The sequence below is a fragment of the Equus quagga genome, unplaced genomic scaffold (genome assembly GCF_021613505.1).
Source record: "Equus quagga isolate Etosha38 unplaced genomic scaffold, UCLA_HA_Equagga_1.0 HiC_scaffold_10284_RagTag, whole genome shotgun sequence".
In the NCBI taxonomy this organism is placed as follows: Eukaryota; Metazoa; Chordata; class Mammalia; order Perissodactyla; family Equidae; genus Equus; species Equus quagga.
In genome coordinates this window covers 1-19,357 of record NW_025791999.1, presented here as the reverse complement: position 1 = coordinate 19,357, position 19,357 = coordinate 1, and the positions used below count along the sequence as shown (strand labels likewise).

At 41.4% G+C, this 19,357-nt stretch overlaps 1 protein-coding gene across 9 annotated transcripts; it reads right to left on the bottom strand.

Moving 5' to 3' along the window:
• Positions 1-5,799: 5,799 nt before the first annotated feature.
• On the bottom strand, positions 5,800-18,482 carry LOC124231868 (3-hydroxybutyrate dehydrogenase type 2). Of its 9 annotated transcripts, none has more exons than XM_046648876.1 (8): positions 18,310-18,482; positions 17,978-18,069; positions 17,037-17,115; positions 15,143-15,239; positions 13,313-13,426; positions 11,748-11,809; positions 7,640-7,700; positions 5,800-6,509 (listed from the first exon to the last, which is right to left on the bottom strand). In XM_046648876.1, exons 2-8 carry the CDS (start codon positions 18,047-18,049, stop codon positions 6,470-6,472), a joined length of 525 nt encoding a protein of 174 aa, XP_046504832.1. In that variant the 5' UTR covers positions 18,050-18,069; positions 18,310-18,482; the 3' UTR covers positions 5,800-6,469. The 9 variants fall into 9 exon arrangements, with proteins under 9 accessions (XP_046504832.1, XP_046504831.1, XP_046504833.1 ...); XM_046648878.1 differs by lacking the exon at positions 5,800-6,509 and adding an exon at positions 6,761-6,808 and having other exon boundaries at positions 18,310-18,480; XM_046648875.1 differs by lacking the exon at positions 11,748-11,809 and having other exon boundaries at positions 5,802-6,509.
• Positions 18,483-19,357: the final 875 nt, after the last annotated feature.

Below are 19,357 nucleotides of genomic sequence, written 5' to 3'. Positions count from 1 at the left end.
GCCCATAGTACTGCTGCAGCCCCAAGGGTGGGAGCGTGCCTCGGTGTGACCACAGGAACAGGTGATGGCAGCCCTGAGCCCCCGCACGATCGCTTTCTCGTCTGGTGGGAGAGCCCAGAGCCACTGCAGTCCCAGGGAATGGCTAGGCTCAGACCCAGTGGGGAGGCCCTGCCCACAAAGCACTAATGGCTGGTGTGACCTAGGAGCAGATGGCGGTGGAGCTGTGCACCCAGGCAAATAAATTCCCAGCTGCCTTGAATGCCCATAGTACCACTGCGGCCCCAAGGGGTGGACTGCAACTCAGTGGGACTGTGGGAGCAGGCAGCAGCCCTGAGCTCCTGCATAATCGCTTTCTTGTCTGGTGGGAGAGCCCACAGGGCCTCTGCAGTCCCAACAAGTGGCCCAGGCTCGGACAAGCAGGGCTGACAGGGATCACGGTGGGCTCAGATTACACAGGTGCTGCCCCCTCTCCAGTGGTGGCAGGTGGAATGTATGACCAGATACTATCAGTATGCAAATGCACAAATCCACCCCATTGAATGGTATGAAGTATATTAATACTCCTGACCAGAAGGAAAAAGACAAATACTCAGAAAGCAATCCTGAAGGCACAGAAGTCTACAATCTAAATGACAGAGAATTCAAAATGGCCATCATAAAAAACTCAATAAGTTATGAGAACTCAGAAAGACCGTTCAATGAAATCAGGAACAAAATTAATGAACGGAGAGAATTCTTCACAAAAGAGATTGAAACTATAAAGAAAAAAACGATCAGAAATGTTGGAGATGAAAACACAATAAATGAGATAAAGAAAAATTTGGAGACCTTGAATGACAGAGCTGATATTACGGAGGATAAAATTAGCAATTTAGTGAACAGAAATACAGGTATTCCAGAGGGAGAAGAGAAGGAGAATGGAGCACAAAACTTGTTCAAAGAAATAATAGCTGAAAACTTCCCAACCCTGGGGAAAGAGCTGGAATTAGAAGTAAAAGAAGCTAAGAGAACTCCTAATTGCATCAATGTAAAAAGACTTTCTCCAAGGCATGGATTAGTAAAACTGGCAAAACTTAATGGCACGGAAAAAATACTAAGGACAGTAAAGCAGAAGAAAATCACCTACAAAGGAAACCCCACCAGGCTTTAATTGGATTTCTCAGCAGAAACCTTACAGGCTAGGAGAGACTGGAATGATATATTAAAAATTCTGAAAGACAAAAACTCTAAGCCAAGAATACTCTATCCAGCAAACTTATCCTTCAGATATCATGGAGAAATAAAATCTTTCCCAGATAAACAAAAGCTCAGGGAGTTCATTGCCACAAGGCCCCCTACAAGATTTGATCAAGAAGGCCTTCATACCTGAAAAGAAGAAGAAAGGGTTTACACAGCCTTCAGCAAGGAGATAAACAGGCAGACAAAATCAGAAAACTGCAACTCTTTATCAGAACAGATTAGCATAACATTAAAGATGAAGGGAAGGAAAATATCAAGAATAAATATAGTCTCATCATTTTAACCACAAACTCACAACACAAAATGGAACAAGTTGTGACAACAATAATGCAGAAGGCGAAGGGGAAAGGGATGGAAACTGCTTAGTCAAAAGAGATAAGAGTCTATCAGAAATGGACTATCTCATCTATGAGATCTTGTACACAAAGTGCAGGTTAACCACTAAAAAAATCACAACTGAGACCCAAATGATAAAGAAGCAGAAAACTGAGAAAACCATCATAGAGAGCCACCAAACTGAATCATCAGTCTGAAATACACGGGATAAGAAAAAGGGAAATACAGAACAACTGGAAAACAAGTGATAAAATGGCAGCATTAAGCCCTCATATATCAGTAATCACTCTAAATGCAAATGGATTAAATTCCCCAATCAAAAGACATAGAATAGCTGGATGAATTAGAAAACAAGACCCAACAATATGCTGCCTCCAGGAAACACGTCTCAGTTCTAAAGACAAACAAGCTTAGAGTAAAAGGATGGAAGACAATACTCCAAACCAATGGCAAACAAAAGAAAGCAGGTGTTGCCATATTTACAGCAGACAAAGTAGACTTCAAGATAAAAAAGACAATGAGATGGGGCCAGCCTGGTGATGTAGTGGTTAAGTTCACGTGCTCTGATTTGGAGGCCTAGGGTTCATGGGTTCAGATCTTGGGCGTGGACCTACACATTGCCCATCAAGCCATGATGTGGTGGCATCCCATATACAAAAGAGGAAGACTGGCATGGACATTAGCTCAGGGCCAATCTTCCTCACCCCCCCCAAAAAAAAAAGGCAATGGGAGACAAAGAAGGGCAGTATATAACAACAAAAGGGACACTCCACCAAAAGGATTTAACACATATGTGTATGTAACCCAGGAGCACCAAAGTACATAAAGCACCTATTAACTGACCTAAAAGGAGACATTAACAGCAACACAGTAATAGCAGGTGATGTTAACACCCCACTTTCATCAATGGATAGACCATCCAGAGAGAAGCTCAACAAGGAAATAGTGGAACTAAATGAATTACAGACCAGACAGACTTAATAGATATATGTAGAACACTCCACCCAAAAGCCAGCAGAATACACATTCTTCTCAGGTGCACATGGAACATTCTCAAAGAAGGACCACATGTTGGGAAATAAGGCAAGCCTCAATAAATTTAAGAAGATCGAAATCATATCAAGCATCTTTTCCAACCATAATACTATAAAACTAGAAATCAACTACAAGAAAAAAGCTGGGAAAGAGATAAACATGCAGAGACTAAACAACAACCTACTGAGCAACCAATGGATCATTGAAGAAATTAAAGGAGAAATCAAAAAACAACTGGAGACAAATAAAAATGAAAATACACGATACCAACTCACATGGAATGCAGCAAAAGTGGTCCTGAGAGGGAAATTCATGGCAATATAGGCCCACCTTAACCAATAAGAAAAATCTCAAATAAGCAATCAAATTACGCCTAACAGAATTAGAAAAAGAAGAACAAAAAAGGCCCAACGTCAGCAAAAGGAGGGAAATAATAAAAATTAGAGCAGAAATAAATGAATTGAAACCAAAAAAACAGTAGACAGGATCAATGAAACTAAGACCTAGTTCTTTGAGAAGATAAACAAAATTGACAAACCCTTGGCCAGACTCACTAATTTAAAAAAAAGAGAGAAGGCTCAAATAAAATTAGAAGTGAAAGAGGAGAAATTACAATGGATACCACAGAAATACAAAGAATTATAAGAGAATACTATGAAAAACCATATGCCAACAAATTGGACAATCTGGAAGAAATGGATAAATTCTTAGACTCATACAACCTCCCAAACTGAACCAAGAAGAAACAGAGAATCTGAATATACCAATCACAAGTAAAGAGATTGAAACAGTAATCAAAAGTCTTCCAAAAAATAAAAGTCCAGGACCAGATGGCTTCTCTGGAGAATTCTACCAAACACTCAAAGAAGATTTAATACCTATCCTTCTCAAACTATTCCAAAAAATTGAAGATGATGAAATACTTCCTAACACATTTTATGAGGCCAATATCACCCTGATCCCAAAGCCAGACAAAGACAACACAAAGAAGGAAAATTACAGGCCAATATTGCTGATGAACATAGACGAAGAATCCTCAACAAAACATTGGTAAACCAAATACAGCATCACATTAAAAGGATAATACAACATGATCAAGTGGGATTTATTCCAGGGATGCAGGGATGGTTCAACACCTGCAAATCAATCAATATGATACACATTAACAAAATGAGGAATAAAAACCACATGATCATCTCAAGAGATGCAGAGAAAGCATTTAACTAGAGCCAACATCCATTTATGATAAAAATTCTCAATAAAATGGGTAGTGAAGGAAAGTACCTCAACATAATAAAGGCCATATATGACAAACCCACAGCCAACATCATACTCAATGGGGAAAAACTGAAAGACATTCCTCTGAGAACAGGAACGAGACAATGGTGCCCACTCTCACCACTCTTATTCCACGTAGTCCTGGAGGTTTTGGCCAGAGCAATTAGGCAAGAGAAAGAAAGAAAAGGAATCCAAATTGGCAAGGAAGAAGTCAAACTCTTGCTGTTTTCAGATGATATGATTTTATATATATAAAACCCTAAAGAATCCATAGGAAAACTATTAGAAACAAGCAACAACTACAGCAAAGTTGCAGGGTACAAAGTCAGCTTACAAAAGTCAGTTGCATTTCTATACTCTAATAACAAACTAACAGAAAGAGAACTTAAGAATACAATCCCATATACAATCCCAACAAAAAGAATAAAATATCTAGGAATAAATTTAACCAAGGAGGTGAAAGACTTACACAATGAAAACTTTAAGACGTTAAATGAAAGAAATTGATGATGACATAAAGAAATGGAAAGATATTCCAGGCTCATGGACTGGAAGAATAAACATAGTTAAAACTTGCATACTACCTAAAGCAACCTACAGATTCAATGCAATCCCAATCAGAATCCCAATGATGTGGAAATAGAACAAAGAATCCTAAAATTTACATAGGGCAACAAAAGGCCCCGAATAGCCAAAACAATCTTGAGAAAAAAGAATGAAGCTGGACACATCACAATCCCTGACTTCAAAATATACTACAAAGCTGTAGTAATCAAAACAACATGGTACTGGTACAAGAACAAGCACACAGATCAATGGAACAGCACTGAAAGCCCAGAAATAAACCCACACATCTACGGACAGTTAATCTTCGACAAAGGAGGCAAGAACATACAATGGAGAACGGAAAGTCTCTTCAATAAATGGTGCTGGGAAAACTGGACAGAAATATGCAAAAGAATGAAGTTAGACCATTATCTTTTGCCACACACAAAAATTAACTCAAAACAGATTAAAGACTTGAAGCTAAGATGTGAAACCATAAAACTCCCAGAAGAAAATATAAGCAGTACACTCTTGGATATCAGTCTTAGCAGTATCTTTTCGAATACCATTTTTACTTGGACAAGGGAAACAAAAGAAAAAAATAAACAAATGGGACTTCATTGGACTAAAGAGCTTCTGCAAGGCAAAGGAAACCAGGAACAAAACAAAAAGACAACCCACCAACTGAGAGAAAATATTTGCAAATCATAAATCCAACAAGGTGTTAATTTCCAAAATAGACAAAGAACTCATACATCTCAACAACAAACAAGCTGATCCAAAAATGGGCAGAGGACACGAACAGACATTTTTCCAAAGAAGATATATAGATGGCCAACAGGCACATGAAAAGATGTTCAACATCACTAATTATTAGGGAAATGCAAATCAAAAATACAATGAGATATCACCTTTTACCTGTTAAAATGGCTATAATTACCAAGAGAAAAACCAAAAAATGTTGCAGAGGATGTGGAGAAAAGGGAAGCCTCATCCACTGCTGGTGGGAATGCAAACTGGTGTAGCCACTATGGAAAACAGTATGGAGATTCCTCAAAAAGTTAAAAATAGAAATAACCATACCACCCACCTATTCCACTACTGAATATTTATCCAAAGATCATGAAAACATGAATGTGTAAAGATATATGCACCCCTATGTTCACTGCAGCATTATTCACAATAGCCAAGATGTGGAAGCAACCCAAGAGTCCACCGACTGATGAATGGATAAAGATGTGGTATATATACAACGGAATACTACTCAGCCATAAAAAAGACAAAATTGTCCCATTCACCACAACATGGATGGACCTGGAGGGTAATATGCTAAGCAAAATAGGCCAGATAGAGAAAGACAAACACCATATGATTTCACTCATATGTGGAAGAAAAACTAACACATGGACAAAGAAAACAGTTTAGTGGTTACCAGGGGGAAGGGGGTTAGGGTGTGGGCACAAGGGGTGAAGAGGCACCATTTATAAGGTGCACAGAGTTCATTGACCTCCCCACCTTCCAAGGATACTGGGCCTGGGCCCTACACAAAGGAATGTGTCTGGGCTCAGGGCCACTTCGGCCCTGACTCTAAGGCACAAGTTACAAAGAATGAGTCCTGTGTCATGTTCCTTGTCTGGGCTGGCCACCCTGACGGGCACCTGACAGGACTTTAGAAACATCCTATCCATGGGAACGAAAAAGATAGAAGCACCCCATCTGTGGGAACAAGAAGAAATAACTCAAAATATCCAAATGTCTAAAACCCTGAGTCAGAACCCAGAGAAACCTTAGGGTAAAAGGGAGTCACAGGCATAGAACAGTTGGGAGTCTCACTGAGGAAAGGACACCTTGCCTCAGACCCGGACAATCGGCACTCCCACCCGCCGTACAAACTGTTGGGACTTCCCCAGCTGATTGTGGTGTGGATGTTGTAAGTACCGATTTGTTGTTCTCCCTTATGCCCACTCCTTGTTCTGTTTCCCTTTATCCAAAACCTTTGATTGCTGAAACAACCAAATAGCCTTGGCGGTGCCTGTCATTCCTTGCCCTTTGCGGCTGCGGGCAACATATGGTGACTGAAAAATAATAATGCACAACTGAAACTTCACAGTGTTATAAACTATTATGACCTCAATAAAATAAAAAAGATAAAAAAAGAAAACTGGAGCAGTGGTTAAGTTTGCACGTTCTGCTTTGGCAGCCTGGGGTTCGCCGGTTTGGATCCCGGGTGCGGACACAGCACCGCTTATCAAGCCATGCTGTGGCAGGTGTCCCACATATAAAGTAGAGGAAGATGGACATGGATGTTAGCTGAGGGCCAGCTTTCCTCAGCAAAAAGAGGAGGATTGGCGGCAGATGTTAGCGGAGGGCTAATCTTCCTCAAAAAAAAAAAGAAAGAAAAGAAAAGAAAATTAGGGTAAAGCAAAGCAAAACAAAAGACCAAGAAGCTTAGGCATTTCTTTGCATTTCTCTCTCATGCAGGCTTAATGTGTGTATCCTCGCAAAGAGAAGGAATGTTCTCTCAGCAGTAGCTATTTCTTTTTTTGTTTTTTTTTTTTTTTGTAACAGAGCTTTGTATGAAGTGCTGTGACAATACGGGAAGTAACTCTGCCCGTGGGCTTGGGGGGGTGCTTCACAAAGACAGTAGATCTGGGCCCTAAACGAGAAGTCAAGTTGAAGGGCCAGGATTGCAGTGCAAGATGGAGATAAGGGCACGGTCTGGCACACATGGATTTTCAAGTTTAAAATGAAATAGCTGGGGCCAGCCTGGTGGCTCAGTGGTTAAGTGCGCATGTTCCGCTTTAGTGGAACTATCACATTGTGGAAGACGTGTGTTTGCCTGAGCCTCTCCCCGCTCCCCGTTTTGGACTGTGAACTCTCTGGGGGCAGGGGCACACAGTAGGTGTTCAATACATTTTTGATTAATCAAATGAATAAATGTTTCCTTCTCCCACTTTGATCTCCACTTCCATATCCATTAGAAGAACTAAACGGGAGAGCACAAAAAACAAACTTTCATTTAATGTCACTGGGTCACATGTAAGGTGAAAGGACTGGTAGACAAGGAACTTAACACTAATTTTAAAAGAGCAGTTTTGAAGTGATGGGTAAGTTTTATCATATCTGCTATGCTTGTTTCCAAAACCCTTAGCTTGTGAAGATTATGAGTATGTTCATCACAACCCCCAGAGGAAAACAGACTTACCTTTGATGCTGGAAGCCACAGAGGACATGTTGATAATATTGCCCGATTTGTGAGCAAGCATCTGCCAAAATAAAACAAATAATACTAAAAAAAAAATGCCACTCTGCAGGCTAAAAATACTACCTCTTTAAAAGATCTGCATTTACTCTGGGTTTGCAGAACCATCTTATTAGCTGTTAACATGAAGTACTATTAAGCAGTCTTAACAACCTCCTCATCACTGCTGGGAACTGATGGCAGAGTAAACTCTCACTGGCAAGAACATCTCCCAGGGGGACTACCACCTTCCCTGTCACAAGAGTATCAGCAAGACCGAGGATGAACTCTAAGCCAGTGCAAATGAATGTTCATATTTACTGTGTTCCTGATGTTAGAAAACTCTTACTCCAGTGAACACATTATTTGATGAATACCTACAGTGGCTGGGTATTGTGTAGGTCCAGGAGATTCAAAGATAAGTGACACAGTCCCTGCCTATGGAGAGCTGCCAGTCTGACTGGGTGGCTGACATAATCAGCATCCAGAGACAGCATGGGCCTTCACAGAGAACAGGTGGTGGGTGGTAGGAAGGGACCAATCCACTGTTGGACACTCAGAGGAGGGCTCCTGAGGAGGAAATATGTGGGTCGATTTTTGAAAACTAGAGTATTAGTGTAACCGTGGGCCCTCCAGGACCAGTTCAACTGTCCCCGTCTTACCAACAGAGTAATAAGAGTGGGTTTTCAGGAACTGAGAGTCCCCCCTTGTCCAGTTCAGGCCAGGTAAGACCACCATTCCATCAAGTGGGCCTGCGCAAATGCCTGTTAAGTAATCTTTTTGACATCAAAGGGCTGAAAACTCCACCCTCAGATCATGCCAACATCACCATTCTGTGAATATGCGTCCTATGAAGAGCCATGGAGCTGACTGCACTTGCACAGATCATCACTCACCTCATTTCTCACCTCCAAGTATCCGTCTCCACCCTTCAGACCACCCTGCCCTTCATCCCATAAATTTTGCCCCAAGTCCTCGATCAGGGAGACAGATCTGAGAGAATACGCCTCCTGTCTCTTTGCAGATCAAGCTAGCAATAAAGCTTTTTTTCTTTCCCCAAATCTGATGCTGTAATTAATTGTTTTTTTTCTACGTGCATTGGGTAGGAGAACCCCATTTTTGTGGAGTAACAGTCAGAAAAACAAAAGAGAAGCGTGTTTTAAGGAATGAGAACCATAGGTATAAAGGTTCTATTATGGAACTGGGGGGAAGGGATGGGTCTGGCTGGAAGGCAGGCCCTGGGAGGAAAGAGGCCTTAGAGGCCAACAGGGACTAAATTTAGGAATTTGGGATTTCCCCTGAAGGTAAGGAAGGCCTTAGTGCAGAGGAGGAGCGGTATGTCTAGATCCGGGGATTACAGGTTCCTCTGGCAGCCTATGCTGGAGACGACTGGAAGCTGCAGTAGTGGTTCGGGAAAGGAGTGGTAAAAGCAGACACAGCAGGCAGAGCTCAGTCCATGGCCACATGCACTGATGCCAGCCTCCTGTCAAGGGCAGTGTTTCCTAAAAATACGTCCTGCAGGATTTCCCCACTCAATTGTGAACTTTGAGAGAGGAGGGTCTGGGGCTGTGTTGTCCTCCTAGACAAGGGGCACAGTAGGCGGTCAATACGTTTTGATGAATTAAGATCTCCTGAGGTGCTAGTTTAAAGTGCAGATTACTGGGCCCTGCCCCAGACCTAAAAGAATATATAATGAAACAGGCTGCTATGACTTAAAAAATGTTTTGTTTTCAATGAACTTACACTTTATTAATTATAATATATACATATGTTTTCAAGATAATATTATGTACATGCAAGGGCATGGGTACTCATAAACGTTTTGGAGGAAGAAGCAAGAGGTTGAGAGAATGGGCCTAATGGGCACTAACTTTTCATGGAAGTCAGACGCTGGGAGGATGACAATAGAGAACAAGGGGAGATGGTGGCCACGAGAGAGTGGGGAAGAGTTCAAATAACTGCCAGGAGGAAAAGGGAGAATATCAACTAGAGAACAGAGGAAGGAAAACCAGGATATACTCTATCATGAAAATCAAGTGAAGTTTCTAAAAGAGCAGAGTCTTGAGAGGCAGTGTAAAGGGTCTAGAGAAAAAAGTCACTTCCGTTGGGGTGAGTTTCTCCAGTAGCTTTCAGACAGAGGCAGGAATGGAGACGGTGAATGATCGAATGGATCAGGGATGAGGCTGCCAAGATTATACATCTCTTTATGGTCATCTTCCTACTTTCCGTTTTGATACTTAGCTACCAATCATACTAAAAGCAGAGAGTCTGAAACCAGCCTATGGCATGGTGCTGGAGACAGCGAAGGACACCGGGAGAGGCTGAGGTGACCCACCAAGTCAAGGAAGATGGAGGGGAGAATATATTTAACTCAACTTGTGTGTCTATAAAATAAAGAGAATCATAATGAAATGGGGTCCTCATAAAAAACACTAGGAAAATTAGTAGAGTAGAATGGTGTTGAAAACTAAGCCTTAAAATTATTCTTTCTTATCCATTTTAGCAAATAACCCATTTTACTTTATTGTTCCAGTTTTATTGAAATAGAATTAACATACATAATCCATTTTTAATACATATAGCCCAACTTAATATATAAAAATGGGCTATTAAGTGAGTTCAGTCTCCAATCTTCTGAAATGCAATAATCTCTCAGGCAAACTAGAATTTCGCGCCTAGACATGCTACTGCTGCCCCAACACTGGTACCATACATTCGGCTGGGCCTGTCTGCTGATTCTCCAGCCCAAAGTCCTTGCCTCCCTCCATGCTGCCTTCCTACCCCCAGCTCAGAACCTGCTGTCCCGTGTGATGCTCCCTCTGCCTGCCAAGCAGCAGCCCTCTGTGGCCCATAAAGTGGAGTGTCTGTACATAGTAAGGCCACATAGGACTGATCTTCCAGAAGCTCAGGCAGGGCTACAAAGGTCTCTAAAGATCTCCTCTAGCTGTATCTAGTCAGGCCCACTCTGACTCAGCTCTTCTGTCCCCATCAACCAGAACTCAGCTCCTAAACTTGGCAGACCTTGGCTCCTTGGGTCTTCAGTGATTCCATGCCTGACCCCAACCTGGACTGATAACCTAGATTCACTTACTCATTCAACCAACATTTGCTAAGCACTTCCGTGTGCTAGGGACTCTTCTACAATACAGCAAAGGAGGAAAAATCCCCAAACATCCAAGCCCTCCCCAGATCCTTGCCGTAATGGATCTTCTTTTCTAGTGGACCTTGGATTCTGCACTGACCTCTTACAGAATCTTCAATTTGTCCTCTGCCTTTTGACCGATCTTTCAGTCTTGGAATGTCTATCCATGAACAGAAATTTCCTACAAGTGTTCCTATATTTTGACCACCTGACCTTGCAGATCTGCTTGGACTCCAAATCCTGGCTTCCTCTGGAAAGTTCTAACTGGGTATATGTGTGTCATGGTTAACGAACACAAGAGGATCCTAGACAATTACTGCTGGAAGGGATTGTGTTATCTATCACCCTCATTTTAAACAGAAGAAACATGGGGCTGGCCCTGTGGTTGAGTGGTTAAGTTTGCGCACTCCGCTTCGGTGGCCCAGGCTTTTGCTGGTTTGAATCCTGGGTGTGGACATGGCACTGCTCATCAAGTCACGCTGAGGTGGCATCCCACATGCCACAACTAGAAGGACCCACAACTAAAAGTACACAACTATGTACCGGGGGGCTTTGAGGAGAAAAAGTAAAAATAAAATCTTAGGAAAAAAAAAAGTAAATAAATAAATAGAAGAAACAGATGCTGAGAGAGCCTAAGTACCATCTCCTAGGGCACCTGGCGAATTAGGGGCAGAGCTCAGGCTGTGCCGAAGGTTTTTTGACACCAGAGTCTGACCTTGGGGTCAGGTTGGTTAGGGTCACCTTAACAAGTGGCACTGACTCCTTTTGATTCCCCATCCCACTGGTTAATATTTTGGGGGATTTTTTTCTTTTCGTTTTTTACAAACGAGTGTCATTGTTTCATATGGATTATTGTTAAGGTGCTTTAAATCACAGGCAAACTCACTAATTTGCAAGTTATTGTTCGATATTTTAAAAGTTAACACTTACAAGTGTAAATTTCAGCTCCACTGTGCCTCACACCTACGTTCCTCACTGATACTCGTGAAGCACTGCAGACACGAACAAGCTCATTTTACAAATGAGTCTCACACGTCTCACCAGCTGTGACGGACGCTCTCCCCTTTTACCACAGCCTCTGCTTCTCCCCAAATCCTGTGTTAAGGACCAGCCTTCAAAAAATGCATCCAAGTTCCAAATAACAGATTTTCATCACCTCCAGATAGGTAAAAAAGGCAATTTATATTTTTAAAAAATTTGCTAGTTCAACAATCTGTGGGCCCACCCAAAGATCCCTTCTAGGCACTAAACAAATAGATTAAAAACAAATTCCTTTGTTACTAAGTCAATTTCTCTAACTTTCCTTTTAGCATTCATCTGCATCCTTCTTGACATTAGGTTGAATGTTCAGAGCAAAGTATCAGTCCTGCTGCGCCATTAAAAAGCTCTTCTCCTGCCCCGCACAGGGCAGCATTCAGTACTCCAGTCATCTCATCCAGCAGGGATGGATGGAAAGAATGGCTCTTCTGCATTTCACTAGGATTTAATTTACAACCTTGAACTGAGCTGGTTCTGTACTCAGTCAACCCGTCCATTGTCTGAGCCCGTGCTGTCTGCTACTGCTGGCTTACAAGCTCATTTGAAGTCAACATTTTTCATATTTACACCTGTCTCCCCTAGAGCACCTGGTGTGGTGCTTTGTATCAAAAGGTACTTAAAGCTTATTTGTATAACAAAATGAAAAACATTGATGAGCTGTGTGAAGGCTGGAGAATTCAAGGGTGGCAGACTCAGGAGGAATACTCTCTCTTCAGCACATGCTGTCTCTCACCTCTCTGGAACTTCAGTGGCTCAGCTAAAGACAGGAGAGTAAGGAGGGTACTCAAGGTACAGAAAAGCAGTGGGGTACATCCATCCTGAGAGCGTGTGCCTAGTCTTAGCTCTAACCACTTGCTAGTTATGTGATTTGGGCAAGTTACTTAACCTCCTAGTTTCTTTCTCTGTACAGTGAATGGGACAAAGTAGTACCTACCTCATCGGATTGTTCTGGTCCCACAGGCCTCCTGCTGTCCCTCTCCCTGGAAGCTTCTCCCCAAACACCTGAATGGTTAGCTCCGTTGCTCCGTTCGGCCTCTATGAAAATCTCACCTTATCAGTGAGGCCCTCTGGGACCTCTCTAATAACTGAGCTTTTTTTCTCTTCATAGTACTTATAACTACCTCACATGTTATATGTTTATTTGATTACATATTATCCTGTCTCACCTCTCCAAAATGGAAGTTCCCTGACAGAAGGGACTTTGTTTAGTTCTCTGATTTGTCTTCTGCACCTAGAATGGAGCCTGGCATGTAGAAAGTGCTGAATAAATATTCTTTGAATGGATGAACTGGAAGGTCAGATGAATTAATTTATACTAAATGCCTTGGTATTTATGTTCACTACATGTTAGTCATTACGTTAACTACCATTACTCTTCAGCACATGTGAGGATTCTTTCTGGATGCCCAGGATGGAGACCTGGAGACTAACGTGGTGGTCATCCTGGTGGTGGTCACCTTACTTTAGGAAGAAAGGCCTTGATCATCAGGTACATGCTGCGGACGTTAAGATTCATTGAGAAGTCCCAGTCTTTCTCCTCACAGTCCAGGATGGTTCCATGATGAACAAAACTGGAAGAGTAATTAAACAATGGGGAAAAATTATCATTAAAAACGATTTCTATTCCACTTCCTTTTCATTTTTATTTTCATTTATTGACTTAGACCATTGTCCCTTCCCTAACCAAGACTTTTAACAATTCAAACATAGTATCACTTGGTACATTAGGTAAGTAAGTGTCTCAACAACTTAAGGTAAAAAATTTGTTATTTGAAAACAAGATCCTTCTTTTAAAAGAAGGCGGCAAGTGTCTGGAGCCCCCAAACATAAGAAGCTCTATACCAAATGCACAGGAAATATCAACGCCATTACAAACAACTGAGGACACTTGCCCCAGTGGACTCTGATTTCAAGAGCAGCAGTGCCCTCAGGTGGCAAGAACTTATCATTCTCAAGGGAAATCAAAGTTGCAGGGAAAACAAGTATCTCACCATCTCAGGGCAGCAAAGTAATATCGCTACTGTACAGTTCTGACATACTGAGTAAACAAAGCAGAACAAAAGAAAACCCTCAAAATAGCCTTTGCTATTTTCCAAGTCACATTTCCTCAAGGAAGCTTTATAACAATGGGGTCCTAATTGATTTCACTGTCCCCTGGACCAAAATTATGTAATTACTTATAAAATATTGTCAGTTGTGATTCCCATGTACCACTGTACTTCCAGTTCAATCAAATGACAGCAAGAACCACATGCTATATTTCTATATCCCTTACTTTGCTGAAAATTTAATAGATGCTCAAAAAGTAATTTTGCTAGTTGATTTTTTCATGGTTCTGAATATATTCTTCTATGAAAGATGAGCAGATTATTTATAAAATAGATAATCATAAATTGTTGCTTTAATTTCCATACATTGTAACACATGATAAACTATGAATAGACAGACTTTTTTCATACTGAAACATGATTAGGAAGAATCATAAAAATACATAAGAAGGCTCTAGGATTTTTCTATCAATGCCACAGTATAAACGTTAACACCACACAAGAAAAGTGGAACATCAGACTCTATCTACTTAGTCCTGCGTAAGCCTCAACTGTCCTCATCTCTACTGTCATGCCTGAAAAGGGAGAGTGAGCACAAGCACTAGCTGCTCCACATGGGGCTGCTCCAGCTCCAGTCTCTCATCCTTCAAGCATGGTTCAGCAAGTTTGGTACTACTCTATCAAGTTCAATTAAGCCATTCTCTTTGTGCTGTATATAAAGCAACAGAGTGAAACTTCTTTTGCTGGGATTAATTGTCCTAATAAGAAATGCTGCGCTTGGGAGGTAGAAAGAACTTGCCAGAATGTTGTGCCAACAAATGGGGAACATTCGCATTTCAATAAACTGAGTACTCAGTTTTTGGCAGATATACTTTGCCTTAAAGACACTCCTGGAAAACAGTTTTTAATTTTATTTTATAAGTCTTAGTGGAACATCAGTGACAAGTCCACTGGTGTGAGCCTGTCCCCAGCCTTAGGTAGATCAACAGCGTTGGATTGGTAGCAGTTGTCTTGAGTATCCTTAAGTGCCTTTAGGCCCCAAGCACATGTCAACTTCTATGGCTGTTTTACTTGCTGAATCTTACTTGTAACAAAAATTCTGTCCAAAATCCAGCTTTATTTCCTAAGGAATATATTAGGGTTCACAAAGAATAATTTGGCCATATTATCAAATTTCTTTTAATAAAAGACATAGAAAACTTTCTGTGAGGAGAATGAAATTAAAAAGTTATGAATTACCCAGCAACATTAAAGAGAATGTCAACTCTCTCAATTTCATTGACAAACTCATCAATTTGTTTTTTTTTTGTGACATCCAGGACTCGAGTCTGAATACCTGAAACATAAAACAAGGGAAACTATTTACTTATACCCATAAAAAATGTTTAGTCTTGTAGATGTAGCTGCTTTGAAGTACAAAGATTACAGTATCTGTCCATTTTGCCTTCATAGGATTGTTGACCATTGGTAGGGTCTTAAGAATCTTAAGAATCTCATTAATAAAAATCTTAAAATCCTCCCCATCCTGAACTCCCAATAACACACCTCTCTTTCCCTCCCTTTCTCTTCACTCTCTAAATTGAATACTAAAGGCCTTTTCTGAGAAAAGACTTTACAGTGAAGTATGAATGATCTATATTAGATGCTTCTCAGTGAGCCAGCAGTAATAACAGAGCGCAGGCTTGCTCTTTCCCCAGAGGTGAGTCACTGCCCCAGGAACACTGAATCCTATCTGAGTGAGGGGTAGGGAAGGGCAGGGCAGTGAGACAGGAGACTGTTTCCATTTGTGCACTTTACCTTCATGTCAATTCCATTATTTATTGGAAGCAACTTTGTCAGTCAAGGGTATAATCACTTATTTCTGCACTAAATTGCAAGGAGAAGAAATGAGGGGCCAGGAGAAGGGATGAAACACTTGAAAGCTAGACATGAGAGATCCAGCATTGGATCTCAGAGACACACTGTAATAGTTACTAAAAAACCCCAAACATTCTCTAATAAAAGAAAGTCACTATTTTAATGTTTTTTTAAAAAAAATATGGTTTATTATTCTTTTATAGATATAGAAAGAAAAGATTATAAACATAGAAAAGGAGAGAAAGGGGAGAAAGTTTTGGGAGGACTTTCTTCCCTTAGTACTTTTTCAATACTTTTTCAGTACAACAGCGTTTTTCTGACTTGGAGTTAAAATTCCCTATTATTAAAATTAAATAATTTTCCAATAATAAATAAACAATCCAATAATTAAAATAGCATAGTCTAATTCCGTTCATGAATTCAATGTGCTAATTTGCATTTGATTATATAACCTGTTCTATTGTGCTGGAAGAATTAACTTTCAAATGAGCTGTCTGTTCTGATTTCTTTCAGAGGAACTCTAGTTGAAGTCCTTTGATGCTGGAGTTGAGTTCAGTGTGGTGCAGTAAGGGGTGATACACAGCGAAATAATTTGCATAATCTCTTAGGGTTTCTGATCATATGTGACTTTAGGGCTGAGCTGTCTCCAATATGGTAGCCACCAGGCACATGTGGCTACTAAGCACTTGAAATGCAGCTAGTCAGAACTGAAATGTGCTGTAAGTGTACAACACACGTGAATTTAAAAGATTTAGTACGAAAAAAGAATGTAAAATATTCCATAAATTTTTTTTATATTGAGTATGTTAAAATGGTATTTTAGATATATTTAGTTAAATAAAATACATTACTAAAATTAATTTTCATCTGTTTCTTTTTACTTTTTAAATGTAGCCACAGGAAATTTAAATCACACACGTGGTTCACATCATTTTCCTACTGGACGGCACTGTGCTGAGTAGGGCACAGAAGTGAAAGTTGTCATTAAAAGTTAACGCAACAACTGTTAAATTTCACATACAACTTTGTAATTAGGTACTGAATCCTTCAACATGCTGGATAAAAAAAATTTTAAGTATACAACTTTTATATATTTAAGTATACAGATTTTTGTCTGTAGGTTCACAGAATATAGATTTGATATCAAAGAATCAGGCTCTAAGAAGAAGGCCGGTGGAGCTGACCAGCCAAGTAATTTTCTTTCAGCAGACGAGTACTGTTTTTTATAATACCTTATGGACTCTGAATCCCAAGTTCAAGCTGCTGAGTTGCTTACCCGGGTACTTTTCCAGTTCTTGAAGTTTGGACTCATTGATATCTGTGGCTATGACTTTGGCACCTTCTCTTGCAAAAGCCTGGAAGACAACACACAAATGAATCCTTTGTTTACTTGGTTAAGCTGCTCTCATGAATAGAAAATCCTTTAGCCTTTTCTCCCTTTATCTTATTTTCATTGTTTTCCTTATACATGGGTGGAATTTCAAACTATCTAGTCTCACTTAGCCCTTCCCATTGTTATTTTTATCATTAATTAGTACAACATGACATACATTGTGCTTGTCATCTGACTTTGTCCCTTTTAGTAACATCAAATACAATAGTGTTTTTAAAAAACTAGGATTCTGTTATTAACACCTCTCAAAATACTACTATTCTGTGATTTGACAGCCTTTATTCCATTTCTGAGCAGGTGACTAAACCCCAAATAATGAGAAAAATGGGTTATTTCAACACTTTTCCTCCTAAGAGTATACTAGTGTTTTCACAAATATCAAACTAATCCTACCGTTACAGTTAAGCTGCATTATTAGCTCAAGTGAGGACTATAATGTGCAAGAAGCTGCTATAAATTACAAGGTAAAGGTAACCTGATAGTCTTAGAACTCTGGAGTCCTATGTCTGAACTGAGGTGATTTCAGAGGGCTATGTACTCCTTTAGGCCCGCTGTAACAAATTTATTACAGTGCAGAGAAACTGAGGCAAAGAAATAAGTTCTCAGCGTCAAAAGTTATGAGACGTCACATAATAAATATGTGAGGTAAGCCTTGCTTCATCTGCCTGGGATCAAGAGCAGCAACTTTTATTTTTGTAACTTAAGACAACAGAAGCACAAAAGCCAATAAAAAAAAGAAGTAGAGCAGAATTAAACAGCCATGGGATCTGTCCACGTGATTCAACGCCTCCAAAGGCAGGAAGCAAACAGAGATAGTAACTTACTATGGCAGTGGCCCGGCCGATCCCCTGAGCAGCAGCTGTCAGGACGATGACCTTCCCATCAAGTCGACCCATAACGGAACCTGCGGTTTAATCTACAGACACGTGTATTTAATGGCATGCACTGTAGACATGGTCCTATGCAGTAACATCTAGAATGAATGGTTCAATGTACTCCTTTAAGAACCTGAAGATGGCACCTCAGCACAAATATTCCCACCATGAGAATTCTCCAAGAGCGCCCACTCTAGATACCTAGCTTTGTACATCAAAACCATTTGGCACAGCCCACTCAACTGATACTCAGTAAGAGACAGACATTGGACTTGACCCACCTTTCGGTTTTTTGAGAACCCAATGCTGATCCAGAAGGGGTGGAGTCCTCCCCTCCCCATCCTCCCCGCTGTGCCCGCACGCACTGCTATGCCACTGGGCATGTCCTTCCTGCTTTCTGTCCTGTAAACTTCCGTTGGGTTTGCGCCATCAATCATTTCTAGTTTGTTTATTTATATTCTTATTTTTGCAGGGGAAGATTCGCCCTAAGCTAACATTCAACCAGAAGGCTGAAGTGGAGTGCACCAAACTTTAACCACTAAGCCATCAGGGCTGGCTCTCATCTGTGGTTTTTCCTTGTCCCTTGGAAAGATTTCACCATCGGCCTCAGAAAGTCACTGAACAAAAGAACCGGAAAATCAAATCATGTCCAATACCCCCATTTTACAGATGAGGAAACTGATGTGGCCTGGTCCAGGTCAGAGAGACAGACGAAACGCAGGCCTCCCCATAACGCTGCCGATCCTCTTCTCAAGCTTAAGCCGGCGGGAGTTAACGCTTTAACAGCCACAGTCAGTCACTTCTGACAGGCAGGACTGAGACACTGTGACCGGGGGAAAGGTGGCGTGCATCAGGTCTGACCAGTGCCGACTGCAGGGCGCGCGGAACGGCTAGTGCTGAGGTCGGGGTGGCGAGGAGTCAAACGATGATCAAATGAGGTGGTCTTCAAGGAGCCAGGCTCTCTCCCCCATCCTGCTGTTCTCAACGTGTGCCTCTGACCTCGCGCCAAGTCACAACATGGCTGCTATGTCCCAAGGCACCATATCCGCATCCGCGCCAAAAAACACCAAGGGAAGGAGCAAAAGCCAAAGGTCTTTCTACCCAAGAAGGAAGGCCTGCTCAGGACCCCGGCCCACGTTTCACCCGCCAGCCCTAGCAGCCGCGGGGGCCGGCATGTGGGGGCGCCGTCTTCCCCCCTCAAGATGGGAAAGGCAGGGAAACGAGCTGGGAGGGCGTTGAGCGAACGCACTCAAGCAGCACGCGCGCACACACACCGCGCCCGAGAAGGCGCAGGCGGCTTCTCCGGCCTGGGCCCCGAAGCCCTTTCCT

Bases quoted from the DNA above. Each gene is read 5' to 3' on its own strand.
- LOC124231868 (XM_046648875.1), bottom strand. From the start codon at position 18,049: ATGGGTCGACTTGATGGGAAGGTCATCGTCCTGACAGCTGCTGCTCAG. The intron at 17,116-17,977 runs GTAAGTTACTAT...GTTGTCTTCCAG, and splicing joins TCGGCCGGGCCACTGCCATA to GCTTTTGCAAGAGAAGGTGC. The intron at 15,240-17,036 runs GTAAGCAACTCA...TTTATGTTTCAG, and splicing joins AGAACTGGAAAAGTACCCGG to GTATTCAGACTCGAGTCCTG.